This window comes from Podarcis raffonei, chromosome 6 (assembly GCF_027172205.1).
Source record: "Podarcis raffonei isolate rPodRaf1 chromosome 6, rPodRaf1.pri, whole genome shotgun sequence".
NCBI lineage: Eukaryota > Metazoa > Chordata > Lepidosauria > Squamata > Lacertidae > Podarcis > Podarcis raffonei.
The window spans coordinates 37,973,328-37,994,930 of record NC_070607.1 but is presented as its reverse complement, the minus strand read 5'-3'; the positions used below and the strand labels follow the sequence as shown (position 1 = coordinate 37,994,930).

At 40.4% G+C, this 21,603-nt stretch overlaps 1 protein-coding gene across 2 annotated transcripts in view; it reads left to right on the top strand.

The window, feature by feature from the left end:
• PDE4B (phosphodiesterase 4B) overlaps positions 1–21,603 on the top strand; it is a 245,354-nt gene that overhangs the window by 48,840 nt on the left and 174,911 nt on the right. Inside the window, exon 1 of one of the 2 annotated variants that reach the window (XM_053392155.1) lies at positions 20,451–21,118. The exons of the other annotated variant lie outside the window; for it this stretch is intronic. Within the exon in view, the coding sequence (XP_053248130.1) occupies positions 20,883–21,118 (236 nt within the window). The 5' untranslated portion in view covers positions 20,451–20,882. Of the gene's footprint in view, positions 1–20,450; positions 21,119–21,603 lie in introns of those variants that run through there. 2 annotated transcript variants of the gene reach the window in all.

The window sequence follows — 21,603 nt, the reverse complement described above, 5'->3', positions numbered from 1 at the left end:
AAGAAAGCTATTAGCATTATGTTATATAAGCCAGGGGTGTGTGGAACTCATTTATATCCTGCCATATAAATATAGCATAGGTTTTTAAATACTGACAAATACTTTCCTAATACTAGTTCAGTGATATTGTCCATACAGATTAGTTAATGTTTTAGTCTTGATCTATGCTTGTTTGGTAAGGTTTAGAAAAGCCTTCCCCAACCTGGTGCCCTCCAGATGTTTGGGGCATGTGGGGTGGGGAGAGCGCTGTTGTGCTCAGGTCCTGCATTTGGGCTTCCCATAGGCATCTGGTTTTGCTGCTGGGAACAGAATGCTGGATTAGATGAGCCACTCATCTGATCCAGCAAGCCCTTCTCATGGACATGCTAACAAGGGCTGATGGAAGTTGTAGTCCAAAATATCTGGAGGGAACCAGGTTGGAAAAGGCTGGTTTTGGATGACAGGGAAGCTTATTTTTCATTTTGCACATATCTGCACACACACACACACACCCCATTTTGTCCTTCAATGCCTGCCATGTTTTTCTTTAGAACAAGGTGACATTTCTTACAAAGAAAAAAATAGATCATGTGCTGTTTGTAACATCTAATGTACTCTATAGGAAAATAGTTTTTAATTACAATCTACTTTTTTCTGGACAATATAAATGATAGCTTAGTTTGGAAAAGAGAATTACTATGATTATCACAAGTTTCCTTGACAACCAAGTAGATATCGTGAATGTTGAATTGTTTTAGAGCTGGATACAGACTTGAAGACTTCATCTAGGAAAAAATATTTCGGTGTGCTTTGGGGGCTTCTTTTCTTAAAATGGAGATGACCCTGAAGCCTTGCCCCAAATAGTTAGGAATCTTATTGGTTTCAGCATAGACCTTGATAGGTGTTGAACACAATTACTCTCTCTTGTCATTTATGCCTTATTTTTTAAAAAAATCTGAAAGGCATGTCCACTGAACTATGGAAATATGCCAACAAAATGGGAAAGTATTCCTTGCATATTGAAGTGAAAGGTTATATGCCTTTTGGTCATGTTTACTGCTATTTAGCTTGGCATAGTTCACCGCAATAACATATTTCTATTCTATGAAAGTGTTCAGAATAAATATTTGTGATAAATTTCTTGCCATGACTGTGCTTTTTGTAAAGCCAACAGACCAAAACAGGAATTATTTTCTTGGACGAGAGAGAACTTGAATTTAATAATGCCAGGCAGGAAATAAATGAGTTAGATCTAGCATCTGTGGCTCAGCCAAATATTAGGACAGGCTATTGGACATACTGCTTTGTGCTTGCTTGCAATATAAGTTTTGTTCACATTATCCATGTTGTTGTCCCACAACTGTTAGTCTTTAATTGTGAGTACCCATGCAAAGTATGATCAAGAAAATTCAAAACCTTAAGCCACCATTTGAGCCAAGGTAAGTTAGGCAGTGCGGGAGGCAGTGGAAGACAAAAGTGCCTGGCGTGCTCTGGTCCATGGGGTCACAAAGAGTCGGACACAGCTAAACGACTAAACAACAACAAAGTTAAAACAAAGGTGGGAAGGTGGGAAATAAAGATGAAAGGATTTAAAAGTCCTGCCCACAGGTGACAGCAAATGTGGTCGGTTTTCATCTGCACATTTTTGAGCACATTGCAGAAAAATCTGCCTGTCCACTCAGATTAGCGTCTTATTGTGATTGAAAACAATATATATATATATATATATATTAAATAATATTTATTAAAGATTTTTTTTAATTATAAAAAAGAAAAAACAGAAAAAAGACAAAACAGAAAAATAGAAAGAAAAAAAAATACATCCATCATTCTCAAATTTCTAACTTTCATTACCTTCTTTCTTTGACCTCCTCCTCCCCCCCTTTCTTGTATCCTGGTTAATAATTATCACAGCAAATCCTTTCCATAGTTCATAATATTTTGTCCTTACATTATCTTGATCTATTTTCATCTTGTCTTATAGCAAACCTTAAAACTTAAAACTTAAATCTTATTTTTACCAACTTCTCATAACCATATCATTAACCTAATTCTTTAAACATTTTTACTAGAACCAAGTAGTTCCATTTCAACATTTTCCTAACATTCATCAATTATTTTAAAACAGTCCTAATGATAAAAAAAAGAAAAGTGAGACAATCCAATCTTCATCCAGCGTTCCTTCTCCTGGTTCCGGATTTTGTCAGTCCTTTTTGTCCCATTTATCTAGCGCATTAACCTGGTGTCCTTATATCCGAGGCCCTCAAGTCTCTTCCATGTCCCTTCCGCGGCTCTTCTTCATATTTTCCTTTCACTCATAGGAACTCCAGCTTAGTAATATTTTTGACCCTTTTCAACAGATCAGCCCCATTTCCATAGTCCAGACTAAACTCCATGTGATATTTAAACACCTGTTTCAGATTCCCTCCAAAATTAAAAGCCCCCACAGCTCCAAACATCTGACGGCCCATTACCAGACTCAGAAAGTCCAAACATCCCGGCATGGGAGGGTCATTCCAACCCCCCATTTCCAAACCAAACCGAACTTTATCTTTCCAAATCTGGTTTTTTCCAAATTCATTTATCAAATCCAGAGGCTCATGATCCTGCAGGGCCGCAACTCCCTCCATTTCTGACACCCAGGATTCAGCAGTATCCTATTCTCTCATCTGTGCTGTCATAGCACACTTCTGTTTTAGTTCCTGGGTAGGCTCCATGTAGTTTCCTACTGCCTGTTCAAAATTTCTGGTCGCATTAGTCATCAAATCCGTCTTCTGGCTTAGCTGATCCAATAGGGCATTTATTTTACAGAAAGCACCCAACAGAGCTTCTGAAAACATTGTCCTGCAAGGTCACAAGTCCTTTCCCACGATTGTAATCTGTAACAGCTGCAAGCTCCTGAAGTTGGTTACAATTTCACAGTCTCCCTCTAGGGGGAAAACTTGTTTATTCTTTCTTTTAAGAACAATAGCAACAAAGTTTCTTTTTTAAGATATTCAGTCAATATTTGTTCCTTTGAAATGCGAAAGGAAACAATGGAGTCACTATGTTACTTTTCTTTTAGCTATCTGTCAAAAACATTTGTCTCTGGTCAATGAGCTTCAAACGTCAGTCCTGACACTCCGCTCCAGGATCAGGACGGTGGAAAGTTACTTTACTCTAAACTCACTTCTGCAGGTTTAAACAGTCCAAAAAGAGGTCCCCCTTCTTCTCCTGCTACCGAAGGGGGGTTCCACGATTTTAAATGATGAAAGCCAATCCTTTAAAAGTGAATTTCTATGCTCTAGTTATGTTGTCTTTGCTTTATTCTGACTACAAAGAAACGGAAGGCTGACTTCCTGTTTAGACCTTCCCGTTTCAGTACCAAATTGAAGTAAATTTTAAGTCCAATTCCTGTCTACTGGCCAATCCTTATTTAAAGTCCAATTGTTCGAGTTTTAAGTACTCAGGTGATTCTTTAGATGCCAAATTGTCCCAGGAAAAAGGCAGCGCTCTCCGGCAACGGCTATGCGGCTTCGCTCCACGGAAAAAGCAGTAGACTCACAGCACCGCGCCACTTCCCCCTCTTCGCTTCGGAGCCCGTTTATGGGTTCCTTTGCGGGTTGGGGGGGGCGCTAAAGGTGCCCGCCGAGTCCCATGGTCACAGGCTTCATCCGCCTGTGGTTTTTTAAAGGGTCCCCGCTTCGACGTAGCGGAAATGACCCGTTTCGCGCGGAGCTGGTCCCTCCGGTTCAGAGGGAGTCCGCCATTGCCGATGGCGCCACCCCGGAAGTCCTGTGATTGAAAACAATATAGAAGCTTTTATTATATCTATGATACATTTCATAGATACATCATAAACTAAATTTTGGATAGCCCATTTCTAAATTGTAAGGTTCAATAAAGAGTAGAGATGGATGAGAAATTCGGTTCAGTTTACACTTCAATGCAAAACTTTCTGACTTGCATTCCTGAATGAATATGTGAACCAAAGTGCAGTTATCCTTTAAAATTCTCATATTTTGAAATTTCCAGTGCAGTTCTCCAACTGCATAATATTTTGCAAGATGTGTATATTAGGGGAAGGTGTTCATAAAAATGCATATACTAGTGAAAATAACATACAAAACTCATTATGTTAGGGAAATTTGCTTGCGAAGATACGTATATCGAGAGCAATTCGCAAAATGCTGATGAATTTTTGCGAAAATGTTTTTTTTAAAGTGCCGACAGATGCAGAATTGTGGAGAACTAAGAATGGAAAAATGAGAAATTGAGAGAAACCAAAATATCACAAGAGTATTTTAATGGAAATCAAAAACAACTAAAGATCCAGGGAATGCTGTACTTTAGAAATTGACTTAAGTGCTGGTTTTCAGCCATAGGAATTTCTTAGCTGTGCTTAAATCTAGTGCATGTTGCAGGTACTGTAGCATATATCAAGGGACTAATTGCCAAAGAGTTAATTTGTGCTGTCTGTGGTTTATCAGTAAAGTCATTTTAACTGAAAATATACAGAGAAGTGTTTTGGCTGTCTATATTTAGCTTTCATCTGTTGCTGCCACAGATGAATATCTTGGATCTTTCAGCTCAGCAGGAATATTCTCTGTTTAGGGTAGCTGCATGAGTATGGTATGATTATTATAGTTTAGCGTGACGATAACCCCCTTATATAATCACATGAAACACTTGTGGGATTATTTACTACAGGTTGTGGTTTAAAATGTGAATAGATGATTCTGCTTGTTTGGACAAAGGCAGCTATGTCTTCGTTGGCAATGAAATTTATTGTTTGGGTACGCAATAGGCTCATTATTGCTGCGGAAAATCATTCCAAGATGCAGTGCAGGTATCTGAAAATACAGAAAGCTCTGGATGCAGGTAGCTGGACAAGCAGAGGAAGAGAATATGTTTTAATGATTCTCTTACAGTAATGTACTCCCAAGCAAAAGTAAAGTGGGACAGCTCGAAGTGTATCTAAAACTGGGAGAGCTGTTTCAGCAGGACCAATTAGCAAAAGAATTGAGCTGCGGAAAAAAATCAGTGCTTAGATGCAGCCCACAAAATCCTAAAATAGTAATAACCATATTTAAGGGGAAATGCTTTAAAAAGAGAGGAAAAAAGAATGTGATAGAAATGAAATTTCTTGAGCTGAAATGAGGACAGTGGAAACATTTTATAACATTGCAAGTTTGAATCATGGGATAGTTTTCTAGGGAACGAACTGTTGTGAGCCTAGAACATCTGGTGCATATAACAATTTACAGAGAAGTCACTAACATGTATTTATTAACTTGTATCCTCATCCAAAAACTGGTTGAAGTGGAACATATGAATTAAGCCATTATAGTCAAATGCAAGAAAATAGGGTTATATCTGTGTGAACCAACATACTGTGGCTTGTTTGAGTTGGGATTGTGTATTAGCCACTTTCATTGGCATATATACCATCAATTTGCAATGTGTCCATGAGAAATGATCTTCTACATATTCATACCAAAGTGTATGTGGGAAATTATCTTCTATCTTGTCATAGCTACATGACAATCTTACGTTAATAATGAGAAACAATATCAATTCCCACTGTTTTAGAATTGGATGCTAAATTGTATGAATTTGCAGTAATGGTCAAGTTAGCAAAATTACCATGTTTTGTCCCAGCGCCTGCCAACCTAGCAGTTCAAAAGCACCCCCGGGTGCAAGTAGATAAATAGAGACCGCTTACTAGCGGGAAGGTAAACGGCGTTTCCGTGTGCTGCGCTGGCTCGCCAGATGCAGCTTGTCACGCTGGCCACGTGACCCGGAAGTGTCTGCAGACAGCGCTGGCCCCCGGCCTCTTAAGTGAGATGGGCGCACAACCCTAGAGTCGGACATGACTGGCCCGTACGGGCAGGGGTACCTTCACCATCACAATTGGAAATCTTTGTTTTGTTTTGTTTTGTTTTGTTTGTTTTTTGCAGAATAAGGCTAACACTCCTGAAATGTAAATAATTTATTTTAGTGGTTGTGACTCAAAATATGTTTACATGGATATGAGATATGCACACTTTGTACCTTTTCTAATTTTAAGTTCTTAAAAAAATTACAAAATACACATCAGTAGTTATCTACTCTTGAGATGTTCTGTTCCGTGGGACCAAGTACAGACTGGGGAGAAGGATTGACTGATGCCCCAAAGAACCTAGTTGCAGGGATTCCAAAGAAAGATGCACAAAATTCTAGAGTGTTTAGTTCTAGAGCTGTATTTATAGAGATCTGTCAAGAGACTTATGCATAGCAATGCAATGCAGGGTTCTTGGCCACTGCCGCAGGACGGACACTGAAGCACCAAGCATTATGACTTTGTCTGTGAAGGGCTAGTCATGTATGGGTTTACTTAAAAGAAAAGCTGCAACGATAGCCCAATCAACCACTCCTGGTTTAGAGGCTCGTTCCCCACTGCCATTCCCTCTCCCAGCTAACTAAACCAGAAGCTAAGGCTTGAAAGCAAGCAGATAAGCATATAGGATCTCCTTTTACAGCTTGCCCCGATGATTCCCCTGACTATCAAGATGGTATTTATAGGCCTTCCAGGACATTTGAACCATTTGGTTCTATTCACGAGGTTGCAAACATGTGGACAGTCCTAGCATTCTGGGAGAAGTCAATTAATACTAAAAAAACCCAAAAAAACTTTTACACCTCATTTAAGATGTAATTATCTTGGCCTGAAGAAAAAGTCCATGAGCCCAAATGCTCCCTTCTCCTTCTCTTCTTACCCCTCTTCCTAGCCTGGCTTGTTAAAACCACAGCTTCCCATGATCATAGAATTGTAGAGTTGGAAGGGACTCTGTGGATCATCTAGTCCAACCCCCTGCAATGCAGGAATATGCAGCTGTCCCATATGGGGTTCGAGCCTATGACCTTGGTGTTATCAGCACCACACCCTAACAAATGGAGCTGTCTGCTGGCAGTATAGTTTAAGCACTGCTTACAAACCAGGATATGAAACATGGATCAGACATACCACAGTTTATCAGCCCAAGATTGTTGCGTCTGAACCATGTCATAGTCACTCACAATTGCCCTCTACATATCAACAAATAGCATAACATCCTGGAGAGGCCCTAGATGCACATTTGGTCAGATAAATACAGGCTAATGACATTAATGATGGGTATTTCAACTTCTTTTGGAACTCCAGCCCTGCCTACCCCCCAGCCATAACTTGTGTCTAGCCTGGGTTTAGTCTTTTTGTATTCCTAATCTAGCAGGCAGCCACCCTCAAACACTAGTTAATTATTGAGACGACTTGTCCTGTGTCTCCCCCCCCAAATAGCTATGGCCAGAAATTTCAGCCACCATCATATGAACATCGTCAAATCCCACTGCCTTGACTGATATTTTGTTCCCACATTCTCATTTCAAAATATACTTTCAAATCTAAACACTTAAAATATCTTATTTTCAGTATCTTATATCTTAAAATATCTTATATTCATTTTATGGTCTAGCTCTACCTTCCTTACATTGCTTTTTATTTTTAAGGCCTATGGCCCTACATGCCCTATCTATATTCCTGTTTTCAGCTTCCATCTGGATTCTGTCATTACAAGCGTGTAATTCTAGTTTGAATCTTTATTTGAACCTTCTTACTGCAAACAGTCTCCAAGTGGTCCCTTCTAGCAAGTCTGTTCATGGTTCTAACAGAATTTAAGGCTTGCAGAATTTAGGAATGTAAGGCTGCGGAGGAAATGGTGATGCCTAAAAGCATTGCTGCATTGCACTACTTATGCATTTGAACTATATATAGCAGAATTTAAACAGAAAATGAAGGAATCCTGATGTGCTTCTCTTTCCAGTACATTAGGAATAGAATACTTTTGAAAAATAATGAATCAGACAGATTTTCTAGCAGCCATATTTGACACAAGCATTAGCCTTTCTTTCTACTTTTTAGCCCATTCCCCCAAATGAATCTGTAGGGTGCTTCTATGCCTTTTATGTAATAGATGCCTGGAGGTACATAGCAGTTCTGTATTTCATCTGCTCTTCCTATAATCTGGAATTGTACAGCTGAAGATAATGCTCTGTTCTACATGAAGAAGAGTTCTGCATAACTTAAGCTGCTATACCAGAAGTATTTGGTCTCTCATATATATATATATATATATATATATATATATATATATATATTGCAGTAGGTGCCCTTTCCTCATCTGTCTGCCTTACCTGAGCTGTCGGTAAAGACCCAAGTAACATTTCTAAAAGCCCACTGCTGAACATTTATCCCAACAAACTCAACTACATTACAATAGACTGTATTGGGTATTTGTGGTTCAGCTTCATCTAGGATGTTAGTTGAAACACACATGTGGTCATAGTGATCAGAAGCCACTAACACTTGAGAGCTGTTTAGTGGCAGGAACTATTGCACTTTAGATACGTAATGGATATGTATCTGTCAAAGTTGCTGTTTCATTTGTATCTCATTATTGGATGACAATCACAGGAGAGTTGCTTGGTATGGTCAAGTTAAGGGATGGAAACAGCAGTCAAAATTGACACATCAATGTATGCAATCCGCTTTCTGCTTGCTCCCCAGTGCTGTATCAGAATCTCCAATTATTGAAGTGTGTCTGCATGTATATATTTTTCTCTGTGGAAAGCTTGCTTGGATTTTGAATTTATTAGTAAAAAATACATTTGTGCACTTCAGAAGAGAATCCCCAAAGCAGCCCACATCACATCCTGCCAACTGTGATTACCCATTATGAATAATAGAGCAGACGGTTAAATATTCTTTGATAAATATTCTAAACCAACTAGATTCAAACTTGCTGAGGAAGTTCTCATTGAGAGAACACCAGCTACAATTACATTAGCTCTTGCCTGCTTTATACTTCAAATAGTAATTTACAGACACACACAACACCACCACATGCATATGATTTTGCCATACAGAAGAATATTCTTGGTGCAATAATAGCATTTAGTATTAGTTTCTGTTCCATGGCCTGAGGTTGCTTGTTGGAGAGTGGTGTGCATGTGTACTTTGTGGCACACCATGTCAGCATGCCAGATATATTTAAGCCCATTATCTTCTCCATCTTCTGTTTTTTTAAGGAAGTAAAATGACAGGAAGCCAGAGAGAAGCCTGGACTTCTTGATATCACGAAGGAACCCCTCTAAGTTCAAGTGATGAGCAAGAACTACAGTGGATCCCTTTGGGTAGCTAACCGGAATTTATATGTCACTTGATGACATGTGGCTGGTTATGACAATGGTTGGCATACACAACCATAGAAGTAAAGCTAGCTATCTGAGATAACTGAGCAAGGAATATGAAACCATGTAGGAAGACTGACCGCAGGAACTAGGCCAGAGGAGGAAGGATCCAGAGTCCTTTGCTCAAGGTTTTCTGCAAGAGTTGCAGGCTCCCCTTCTCCATTCTAAGGTTGCAAAGGGGAGCACCGAGGAAAGAAAAGGATACCATCACGTGTGCACTGATTTACTTCAGATCATTCCACAAACAGGAATCCACACATGAATAATTTTTATGTCAAAAACATATTAAATTGAACATGGTGAGCGTAAGTTACAGATAGGTAGCCGTGTTGGTCTGCCATAGTCAAAACAATTTTTTTTCCCCTTCCAGTAGTACCTTAAAGACCAACTAAGTTAGTTCTTGGTATGAGCTTTCGTGTGTATCTGAAGAAGTGTGCATGCACACGAAAGCTCATACCAAGAACTAACTTAGTTGGTCTTTAAGGTGCTACTGGAAGGAAAATTTTTTTTTGTGGTGAGCGTAATTCACTGCAAACGTCTTCTACCCTTCCCTGTTTCAACCAATGGAAATTACAGTACATGATCAACTTCCATTCAGGTTAGAATGGGAGAAGTTCTGGTGGATGGTGGAAATTCAACTTTCTCCAGTTGTCAGAAATAGCTGGGGCCAAGAAACAAGGTCTGTGTGAGTGACATGGACCCTTTTGCGCAGTTGAGGTATTACTATTCTGCAACCATTTGGAAGTGCAGTTATAACTTGGTTCCATACAGCACATAATATACTGTCATTTTTACCATTACAGTCAATAAATTGCATTTATGTTTGCTGTTTACCTATTTATTATTTGTACTTATAACCATGGGTTGGTTTTTGAAAAATTAAAACCCCAAACAACTAATGCAAAATAACAAAACAGAAGCTCTGATCCATGCTCGTCAACAACGGGAATGATGGAAGCCATTTTTTACTTAGAAGTAACGCCCTACTTTCTAGAAAGTATATTTGGAACTATTTCTTTTAATCACCAATTGTCTCCCTGGTGGTTGGAGGTTAACACTCCTTATATAGCTAAAATTGCCTTTCCTTTCCTTTTTCTGAACTAGCTTTCTTTAAGCCCCTGCTCTCAGTTGTTTAAGGATTGTCAATCCCCACAATTTTTCATCCTCATTTATTTATTTGCATACTTTTGTAAAACCATGTAATAAAAATTATCTCTAGCCATTGTGCCCCTGCTGTTCCCTTCCTCAGTAGCAGCAAATTGTAGTGGTTAAGGGGAGATGGTGCCAACACTATTCATGCTTCTGGGTAGCATGGTTCAGCCCCTAAGGATTCCCAGTTTTCCTCATGTGGAACCTTGTGTATAAATGAAACTGAACATTTTGGTTTCCTCCAGCAGCTAACTGCGCAGTCCCTTTCTCTTCTACCCCTTCTTGCACTGCTCCAAGCAACGGTATGCATGTCTGTCATTTTACCTGTCCACAGTGTACAGGCTGGTTTTGCAGTTGTGTTGTAGATTCTAAAAAGTCACCACAAATCAGCTCTGAAAAGACATGCAAGTATTTGACAGTGATGTGGCCTGGATATTCTGTAGAAAGGGAATCAATAAAGGATGGCAATTCTACACAAAACAAAAGAGTAAATTAAATCCAGGATTAGGGGTCAGATGGATTCTTGCGATGTTTTTATGTCTTGGTCATTTTGTTCCCCCTGGCCTGGAAGGACTATCAAGCTTTCCAGGTCAAGCTGAATCTTTACCACTCAGCTGTATCTGACTTGCTTCAAAACTTAATTTTTGACTTCAGTTTCCTGACTCTTCATACAGTAGCTGCCTAAGGGGCAGAGCATTGATCATTCTCATGATTCATGAAATCTAAAAGACTCATTCTTTAATTAAAAGTAACTTCAGTTTATCATTAGAAGGGAGTAGATAGAACAAATGGATTTTCTTTTGGTATGCATCTTTTCTGCAACAGCCTGTTCTTAGAAGATGTCCACTAAAAGAGTGGTGCATCTTCATTGTTGTTAAAATAAACCTGAAGTTTTGTCCAACCATCAGAGACACTTCAAAGACTTGAGTGGGATTAGTTATGTGGGATGTGTACTTTAATCAACTTGAAATCCCAGTTCTGTGGTGGGCTAATCTTTGCTGTGGGGAATAATAATTTGCATTCTTATGGATTGATAATTTCTCCCTTTTGAGCAATCAAACCTTGTTTTCACTGAATCATACAGTTTATAACTATTCATGTACTGCAGTTTTTGGTTAGCCCACCATCTTGGAAATGTCAAGCAAAAGATGAGGAAGGTCCTCAAAATATGTTGCCTGTTTTTAAAAGAGCTTTTCAGAGGCTGGCTTCTGGAAGCATTCAGCTGTGAAGTAGCAGATGTTGCAAACAAGCTGTGGGATGAGGACAGTGGGAGAATTCTTTCTCACAAAATACAAGAAAATGGGTTCCGCTTGTTCTACAAATAGTCCTCCTTCACCCAAAATCTATTTGCATCAGTATAATATTGCTCATAGTCCGCCCCCCCCCCGTCCTCAGCACCAACCCCTTTTTCTTACTCTGAATTAAACATTCTACAGGAAATATTTCAGGTACACCAAAAAGATTTTGTTGTACAACTTTTTGTCTAATTAACAAGGCTCTCCTAGTTATTTCTATCTTCCCTGGACCCAGAGCATTGTAGCAGAGCATGGTTGACATCCTGCACATTTTAGAAAAGGGTCGATCATCATGTTTATGTGAGGTACTCATATATGACAGCACAGACACTTGCAAAGCTTTGTGAAATAATGCAGGATGATTTACCACACTCTGCTGATTACAAAGAAATGAACTGGCTGCCAGCCAACTATACATGCTTCTGTGAAGGTTGTCTCCAAAGTGTGCAGTAAGCCTTTATAACTGCAGAAGCATTTGTAGCTGCCTTACTCCTTATCCTCCTCCTGGAATTAGTACTGTTTCACTTCTGTAGTGTCAGCACACACAGTTCTGAAATTTAACTACGGCATATTTCTTTTCCTCTTGATTGCACATAATGACGCTCCAAGCTGAGAAAACCGTGTTTTTCTTCATTCACTTGGTAAATATTTTTGATATGTCCTCAATGCCAAGCAAGCCATACATGCACAGTTCTGCACTGGTAATTTCCATCTACTAATACTCCCTCTGATTTATACTGGCATCCTTTAAGGAATAATATTGTAGCTGATGGATGCAGAGATTTCTTTGCATTTTCTTTGTTTCAAGTTTGCTTTATCAGGTTTTCCCCCAATTGCTAGATTGTCACAGGTAACTGCTTATCTTCCTTTTCATCAGAAATAATAAAAAACCTTCTATATATAATTGTCTACCATGATACCCAAGACACTCTAGTTGTCATCCCAGTGTTTGAACAAGAAACTGATTGAAGTGCAGGGCAATTTTTTATGCTGCCTTAGAAGGGACAGAATCTGATTCACTTAACCTTAATTGCAGAGGCTCTGCTGGGCTAGTGAAAGTAAACAGCAGCTAAATGTAATTTTGGCTATCACCGCAGGCAGATATTATTCCACATACTGTATACCCAGAAGAAATCTACTGAACAGAGAGATGCTGTCCGTGGGTTCCTCCTGCCCACACAGGTAGGTTCTCCACCTATAAACATAATTATAGGTAGCACCTATTCAGAACAGATAGTGTATAAGATGGCAGTAATGATAATCATAACTCTGCAAACTGCCTCGCAGTCTTTCTCATCTTCACCATAGACCTTTGAGAAGTGGAACAGCACTGGGTGTGAGCTGACTTGCTGAAGACTGCCCAGATACTGGACCCAATCCGTGCAGGTTGAATTCCAGCCATATTTTCTCTCAGCGTTCATTGCAAGCAATTGCTTGTACTAAAAGCTGGCATTGCTTTGCAAAATAGAAACATCATTTGAATGGAATTTTCCAAAGTTTCCTTTCTGGTTTTGGGTGAGGTGGGGGAGCTAGTGTTATCTTATCTATAATTTGTTTGAAATCACCCTCTTTTTTTAGTTGACAGGGTTAGCATTATCTTTTGGCTTTTAGAGAACATTGTGCTAAGAAGATTCCTAGCAGCTGTTATATGAAGTTTTCCTTTCTTTTGGTTTGACTCATTGTTGCTAATCCCTTTTAGATGGTACAGTGACCTAAGTGACAGAAAGAGGAGCCTTGTAACTAATTTTATCCAAATAATGTGCTTTCATGGAATGTACCTTCTGGGAGAAGCACCCAATTACTCTGCCATCAGTATTGTAAAGAGTCAATGAAACCTCCCATCTTTCCCCAGCAAGGCATACAAATGCTTCAATGTTGTGCTCTGCCACACCAATATAGCATGATACTTTTGACTTATAACTATGCAGATAGTGAGAGAGTTTTTAATGTTGAGAATCTTAAGTAGAATTCATAGTTGTTGATAATTCTATGTAGATAATAACCAAAATATGAAAATCTAATTGGATTGTGAAATTTGCTAGTTGCTTTTGAAGATGCGAATCCTGTGAAATATCAGAAGGATAACTGCAATGGTTTCCCCCCACAAGGATAGCTTGTTATATTTTTAGGATGGATGAAAATGGACTTATTCTAGGCTGTGTATACACTAATTAATTGTCAGCACAAAAAGGTAGTTTTCATAAATTTGGCATCGTTCATGCTTCTCCTCAACATTCTTCTTTCAGTCTAGATTTATTCTATCATCCACAAGGGTTGAAGTGGATACCTGAAAACCCTCCCATTGATTAGGTTATGCAGACTTTTTCCTTCTTCACATGCTCTTGGTTAATGAAGAATGAGGTGGCATTGCGGACTTGGTGTATGGGCATCCACAATGTAATTAGGAAGGAGTAGATACGCATACATTTGCCATCATCAAGACTGCTTACATCCTTTTTCATCTGTTTCACAATAAGATTTTGTTTTTGGGGAGTGAAACCAGTTTTTCAAGAAGCAGTTGGGGAGGGGAGAGAAATGTGCAATAGATCTAGATGGTGTGCAGACTAGGGAGAAAAAACAAATCTTCCTTATCCATTGGTTCTAGGATAAAATGTTGTGTTTACACAGCTGAAGTGTTTTGCGAGCAGTCGGCCTGAAAATTGCAGGCACGAAAGAGAGGTACCACTGGGCAATAGACCTGCTAAATTGTAAATAAGCAGGTCTTGAGGCTTTTTGTGAGGCACCTTTAAAGTAGGTAGGGTGTGTGTAGGATGGGAATTTGCCTTCCATGTAAAATAATTCCTTTTGATTATAAGTTAGAGCTGTCATGTACAAAGGAGATCCTCCCTCCCTCCCTGCCACTCCTGGGATGGGGAGTGTCTTGGCATAAGCTTAGAACAGAAGTTTCACTCTTGCAGAACTCCCCCCTCTTCCCAAAGCACTGGGATTGGGGAGTACTGGTAAAAACATTCCACCTGGGCTCTTCCTCTGTACCCCCTCTCCACTCTGATGTTTGCTCTCTCTTCCACCATCATCTCAGCCTGGCATTAGGGTAAGCTTACAGATGTTATTTTCCTTGCAGAAGATACTTCTCTGCAGTATTGTTTATCTGAAGGACTGTCTCCACCCACATCATTCTGCCCGGACACTGAGGTCCAGCGCCGAGGGCCTTCTGGCGGTTCCCTACCTGCAAGAAGCCAAGTTACAGGGAACCAGGCAGAAGGCCTTCTCGGTAGTGGCACCCGCCCTGTGGAATGCCCTCCCACCAGATGTCAAAAAGAACAACAACTACCAAACTTTTAGAAGACATCTGAAGGCAGCCCTGTTTAGGGAAGCTTTTAATGTTTGATGTTTGATGTATTACTGTATTTTAATATTTGGTTGGAAGCCACCCAGAGTGGCTGGGGAAGCCCAGCCAGATGGGTGGGGTATATATTAATAATAATAATAATAATAATAATAATAATAATAATAATAATAATTTCTTTTTGGATTACAGAGGAGCTACAAACTGCTTCTACTTGTTTCTGTTTCTACTTGTGCTTCCTTGTAGAGATCCCACGTCACCTCTGACAAACCCAAAATACTGATGAGGGATCTCACTTCAACTTGTGATTCAGGATGTGTCCAAATCTGATTTGCATTCCTACTTTTGCCTATAATTCCATTCCATTCCATTCCACATTAATCTGCAAAATTAAATCTTCTCCAAAAAAAATTTCTCAGGCTGCATGTTTCCTCACAAAATATGCATGTGTATTTTTATGGTTTTAAATTGCTGATACCTGCGTTGTACCATTTGGAGAAGTGAATAAGCCAGTCCTGATCCACCCTTTAATTTCAATCTATGTGGTCCATGCTATTTATAAAGGAATTTGAGAATATCATATTCCTGAAACATCTCCGAAGAGGGTACCATTTTCCTGCCTTCATTATCTGAGTACTATTTTAAAACAGATTCCAGTTTCTGAGCAAGGAGAAACTACAGTGGTACCTTGGGTTACATAAGCTTCAGGTTACATATGCTTCAGGTTACAGACTCTGCTAACCCAGAAATAGTGCTTCAGGTTAAGAACTTTGCTTCAGTATGAGAACAGAAATCGTGCTCCAGCGGCACGGCAGCAGCAGGAGGCCCCATTAGCTAAAGTGGTGCTTCTGGTTAAGAACAATTTCAGGTTAAGTACGGACCTCTGGAACGAATTAAGTACTTAACCCGAGGTACCACTGTATTCTGCTTTCATTGTGAAAAAAATGTCTTATGAGCTAGTTACTTGTTGTCTTTTCCTTATGGATTCTTTCATCAGTAAAATTAGGAGGTGGCATTATTAAAACCTTACCATGGTGCCCTTCTGCTGAGTAGCATTAACAGTTGTAAACCTAATTAATTTGTTCCTTTTCAACCCACACATTATGACATAGGTGTTTGTTTTTTCTCTCGATACAAGCTTTAATGCCCATTTCTGAAAAAGTAACAAGCTGGGAATATAATAGCTTTTTCAACATGATCTGAACGACTGAGGGAACTAAAAACCGTGACAGTCACCACTATATAGAGAAGCGCCAGAAAGATATGCAAAATTAGGTGTTTGCTTCTAAATTGAAACACAGCCCTGAAATGAGATTACACTGATTATAAGAGTTAAATGGATAGATCAGAAACCTGGTGGGAATGGTATCCTAGTTCTGCTATGTCTGAGATGTAGCTCATATGTGGGAATGAACGTCTTGTGTGTATTATAGCCTCAGCACTCTAAATACAATTAATCTCTCTCTCCTCCCCACCCCACACTTTAAGGTAGGACTGGTGAACTGCTGGCCCTCCCAACCAAAGCTTTTGAAAAGGGCTACCCTTCTTCCTATTTTGCCAGCAGTGGTGAGTAACATTGGAGAGGGCATGGTGTTCTTCAGCTGATTTTCTTACACCCTCTGAGCTTCCCAGTTGTGTTCTTCTACTTCCTCCCCTGACTTCTGAGACCCTGTGACATGGCGCTTACTGCAGATCTTCCAAATTCTCCCAAAGCAATTTTTTTTTTTTTGCAACGCTGCTCTCATGTGTGGTTTGGGAAGAAGAGGTGAAATGTAAGGGGAGGTTGGTTGAGATAAGTAATTCCTCCTTTCCCCTGCCACATGTTTAACCCCTTATTTGCAAATCAAAAATGAAAGAGGAAGCACTGCTTCCTGCTTGGTCTGGCTCAGATAAATGGGAGAAAGTCAGTGTGTGTGGAATGCAGATTGGCTGGGGTGGGTGAATGAGAGTGAGGGGTAGCTTCCTCCTCAGCCCTTTAAGCTGAGTTGCCTGGAGACAAGTCCAAGAAAGGAGCTCCCTTCCTATCCTAGGACTCACCGCATGATCAATCTGCAGCCTTGGGGAATGATTTTTTTTTTATATAAAATTGTTTAAGTAAGGGCTGGAAGGGGAGCAATGAGCATCTCCTGTCGTCGTCATTTTATCTGATTTCAAATACCACTAGTAGTGATTATTGGTGGCATCTTTGCAAAATCCCCCATTGGAGGCAGCAGTGAGGAATTTGGGACACTGTTCCTTTGTGTCTAGACTGAATGTAGGGCAGTCATGCACAATTTGGCCATGCCTTAAGAATGTGGGTTAAACCACAGAGCCTAGGGCTTGCTAATCAGAAGGTTAGCGGTTCAAATCCCCGCGATGGGGTGAGCGTCCGTTGCTCGGCCCCAGCTCCTGCCAACCTAGCAGTTCGAAAGCACGTCAAAGTGCAAGTAGGTACCACTCCGGCAGGAAGGTAAATGACGTTTCCGTGCGCTGCTCTGGTTCGCCAGAAGAGGCTTAGTCATGCTGGCCACATGACCTGGAAGCTGTACGCCGGCTCCCTCGGCCAATAAAGCGAGATGAGCGCCGCAATCCCAGAGTCGGCCATGACTGGACCTAATGGTCAGGGGTCCCTTTACCTTTACCTAAGGTTTTGCCTTGGTTTGAAAATGCTATTCTTCTGTCAGATGTGTATTCTGTGTGAAACGTTAGTATTACTCTTTCTAAGTGTAATATTGCACAATACATTAAATAACTACCCCTCCAGCTTTATTCAAATTTAGCGCATTTGTCCTTCATTGGCTATCAGTGGAGGCAGAAAGAAGAGGATAATGTAAGTGTTTGTCTATTGATCCACATATTGCATTTTCAACAAGCTAAAAAGCTACTCATTTTCCATTGGTGTAAAAAATGCATTGATAATGCAAAAAATACCTCCTGTGAGAAACCTTTTGCTGGTGAAAAGATACAACAATAGTGGCAGCTCAGGAAAGCACACTTATGTTTCTTCTCCATGTTTCCTGCTGCCTCCGTATTTTTTATTTTCTTCATTGAACTCAAATTTAAATAATCGTCTGGAAAAAGTTGATTTTTATTTTACAATTTTTGTGGTTACTAATGTGCACTCCCTGACATGTAGCATTATTATAATATAGGCTGAGAAGTATGGATCTCTCATTACAAAGTATGTCATTCCTTTTTTTTTACACAGTGTAATGTTTGGGGAGGGGAATGGAATTAGATACAGATACAGAAAAAGATGGTGCTACTCATCTTTGTCTTGGGTTGTCCTTGTGGGAGGTACAGTCATACCTCAGGTTAAAGACGCTTTGGGTTAAATCTTTTCAGGTTGCGTCCCGCGGTGACCTGGAAGTAACAGAACAGGTTACTTCCGGGTTTCGCCGTATGCGCATATGCTCAAAATGATGTCACACACATGTGCAGAAGCTGCGAATCACGAATCGTGACCCACGCAGACGCGGGTTGCGTTCTGCCCAGGTTGTGAGCAGAGGTACCACTGTATTTGGGAACAGAGGAGTGGAGAACTTGTAGCCATCCATCTGCGCTTAGACTCCAACTCCCATCAGCCCCAGCCAACATGGCCAATGGGCAGGGTTGATGGGAATTGTAGTGTGGGAGGCCATTCCTGTCATAGAGTCCAACAGCAAGAGGAAAAGTTGCTGACACCATCGAACCGACATCTAAGACACTCCCCCCAGTGACTGATTATGAGAGCTGCTCTATATTCTGTCAGGCTCTAACTGTTGGAGCATCATTTGCAGCACTGCCTAGTTTGTTTTTGCTGGGCTGTGCTTCAGGAATGAGTGAAGTCCGTATAACGCTATGTGAAGTTTGAGCAAAAACTGCATACAGTTTTTGCTTTGTTGTTGTTTAGTCGTTTAGTCATGTCTGAATCTTTGTGAGGCCATGGACCAGAGCACGCCAGGCACTCCTGTCTTCCACTGCCTCCCGCAGTTTGGTCAAACTCATGTTAGTAGCTTCGAGAACACTATCCAACCATCTCGTCCTCTGTTGTCTCCTTTTGCATCTGCCCTCCATCTTTCCCAACATCAGGGTCTTTTCCAGGGAGTCTTCTCTTCTCATGAGGTGGCCAAAGTATTGGAGCCTCAGCTTCAGGATCTGTCCTTCCAGTGAGCACTCAGGGCTGATTTCCTTCAGAATGGATAGGTTAGATCTTCTTGCGCTAGTAGCTGGCAACTACCAACAGCCGGATGGCGTGTTTGAAAGATAGGGTGTGACATCCACACACACACACACACACCCCAGGTCTTTACGGATATGGTAATATTCAGTAACGTGTCTTCCACAGTGTAGGGGGAGGGGAAACTTCCTGCAGTGTGATTAGAACACTGATTGTAATGTTGTTTTAATTAAAAAGTGCACATCAGCCAAGGAAAGCATTTGATGGCAAGAACAACACAAACTGCATAGAAAGTACAAAACAATGAAATAACCTGTGTAAACAGCAAGCATCCCGCCCAACATTGTCTGCGCCCTATGGTGCTTCTTTTGCAAGAAAACATTGTGCTCGCTAATAGAATCAAAGGTACAATAGAATGGGTATAGATAAGGGTCTAAACTCTAAAAGGGTCTAAAGAAGAGAATGAGGTTGACCAGGACCTATTGCAATAGAAAGACCAGATTTAAGAAGCTGCAGAATCAGCCGGACACTCACCTTTCCTTTCACCTGTCTGAAGTTCTCCTTTAATAATTTTTAAAGCTATGTAGCCTTTTCAACTTACCTCTGCCAGATTTTATTTCGTTCTGTATTTCTGTATGCTGCCCCAATGTTTTATGAGAGAGCAGTATTTAAATACTTCTATAAATAGGTAATTTAAGAAGCAGTGGCATTAGCGCCTTCTTCCTAAACAGTTCATAGTGACTATTTAACTCTCGTTTTTGTTTAGGGCTCAGGTGCGATTTCACCATAAAGCAACAGTGAGCATGATCTTACCTTACTGCTCTTGCTTTCCACAATAGCAGTGATTGCCACTTCCCAGGAGGCTCTTAAACTTTTATAGAAAATAAGATTGAGCAAAACTCTACCTATTTAGTTGCTTTTGCTTCCCCCCACCCCATTGTGGGTTTAAAAAATGTTTTAATTTGTTTTAATTTGCCGTCTATTGACTGTAGAGCCTTTGGATGAAGATCTTTATTTTTACATTCTGCTAATAATATGGTCAATTCTAGCCTTGCCTCGGTTTAGAGATCATGAGCTGGAGGCTCTTGGTGTGTGCACAAGATCTCTTCTGAAGCAGTCCGACTGATAAAGTGCCCTTTATGTATAGAATAAGGAAGGGCAAACTTGCGTCCACTTGTCAAAATAAGTTGAACCAATAAGCATGTTGTAGGTGGAGCAACTGCCGTGTGAGCTGTGAGCAAAGAATTCTGAATGAAAACCCTTTAAAATAAAACATGCTGGATTTCAAACAGCCATCCTGTAACAAACAGGAAAATAATCTGTGTCATTTTTCAGAGATGGGAGGAGGGAAGCAAAGTTTGTGTTGATCAGGTATTTTAAACCTAACATAATGTGGGAAAGGGCTGATGGGGAGTCCTTATGCATTTTTCATGAGCTGGTATTTGCAGCTGAATGAATTCAGCGAGTGTCACACCATGTAGCTTGCAGACAAACCACATCCACAAGGAGGCTACTGACACAGAAAGCACTCTGGCGCATTTTCAGAGGGAAAGCCAGGACTGATCAAGCTCTCTTCTGAAGGGATTGACTTATCTGTTCTTCGATTATGCTGCTGTTGCTTTAGGCAGCCTTTTCATTCAGACCTCAGCTGGCTGAATGACTGGCACGGAGGTTCTCGATTTATCAGCATTTGAATCTGCAGCAATGTCTCTGGGCTGTGCTATTGTTGTGTTTTCTGAATGGTGAAAGCTAACACAACATCCAAGCTATGACAGCAAAAGATTCTTCTAAGGAACTTGCTGCTCCAGAGACGGAGATTTACATAAAGACTTTCAAAGAACAAATGCATTTGGAACTCGAGCTTCCCAGAGTGCCGGGGAACAGACCCACCTCTCCAAAAATCTCCCCCCGCAGCTCTCCAAGGAACTCTCCATGCTTTTTCAGAAAGTTGCTGGTGAATAAAAGCATCCGTCAACGGCGACGTTTTACAGTGGCACATACGTGGTAAGGCTACCTTGATATTAATATCTATTTAAAAGGGTGTTTGTGGCTTTGCTTTCTACACTTTTTTTTTTTAAAGAAAGCCTGTTATCTGTTTACAGTACCTGCTGCAGTAGTCAAATTATGTACCGGGTATATTTACATTATTTCTGCAACTGTCCTTCACTTCATGTTTTTCAAAGCAAAGAATATGTTGCTCATGAGGATTCTAGTTAAGCTTTGCTAAATGTGACTTTCAGAATATATCTTTTCCAAGCAGTCTGCCCCAGTGTTGAGAATCTTATCCTGCAATGGATTGTTTTTGGAACCTTACACTCCAATGTAAAAGACTGTGATGTGCTAGAATTTTGACATGACTGTCATTTGACTGTAGGGCAAAAATCTCCCTCTCACAAAGCATCTTCAAGAAAGGTCTAGCTGGCAGCCAGGTTTCTTAAACTGACAGTTTTTGGTTTTTCAGCCCTTTGTGTGGTGATGTAGCTGACGCT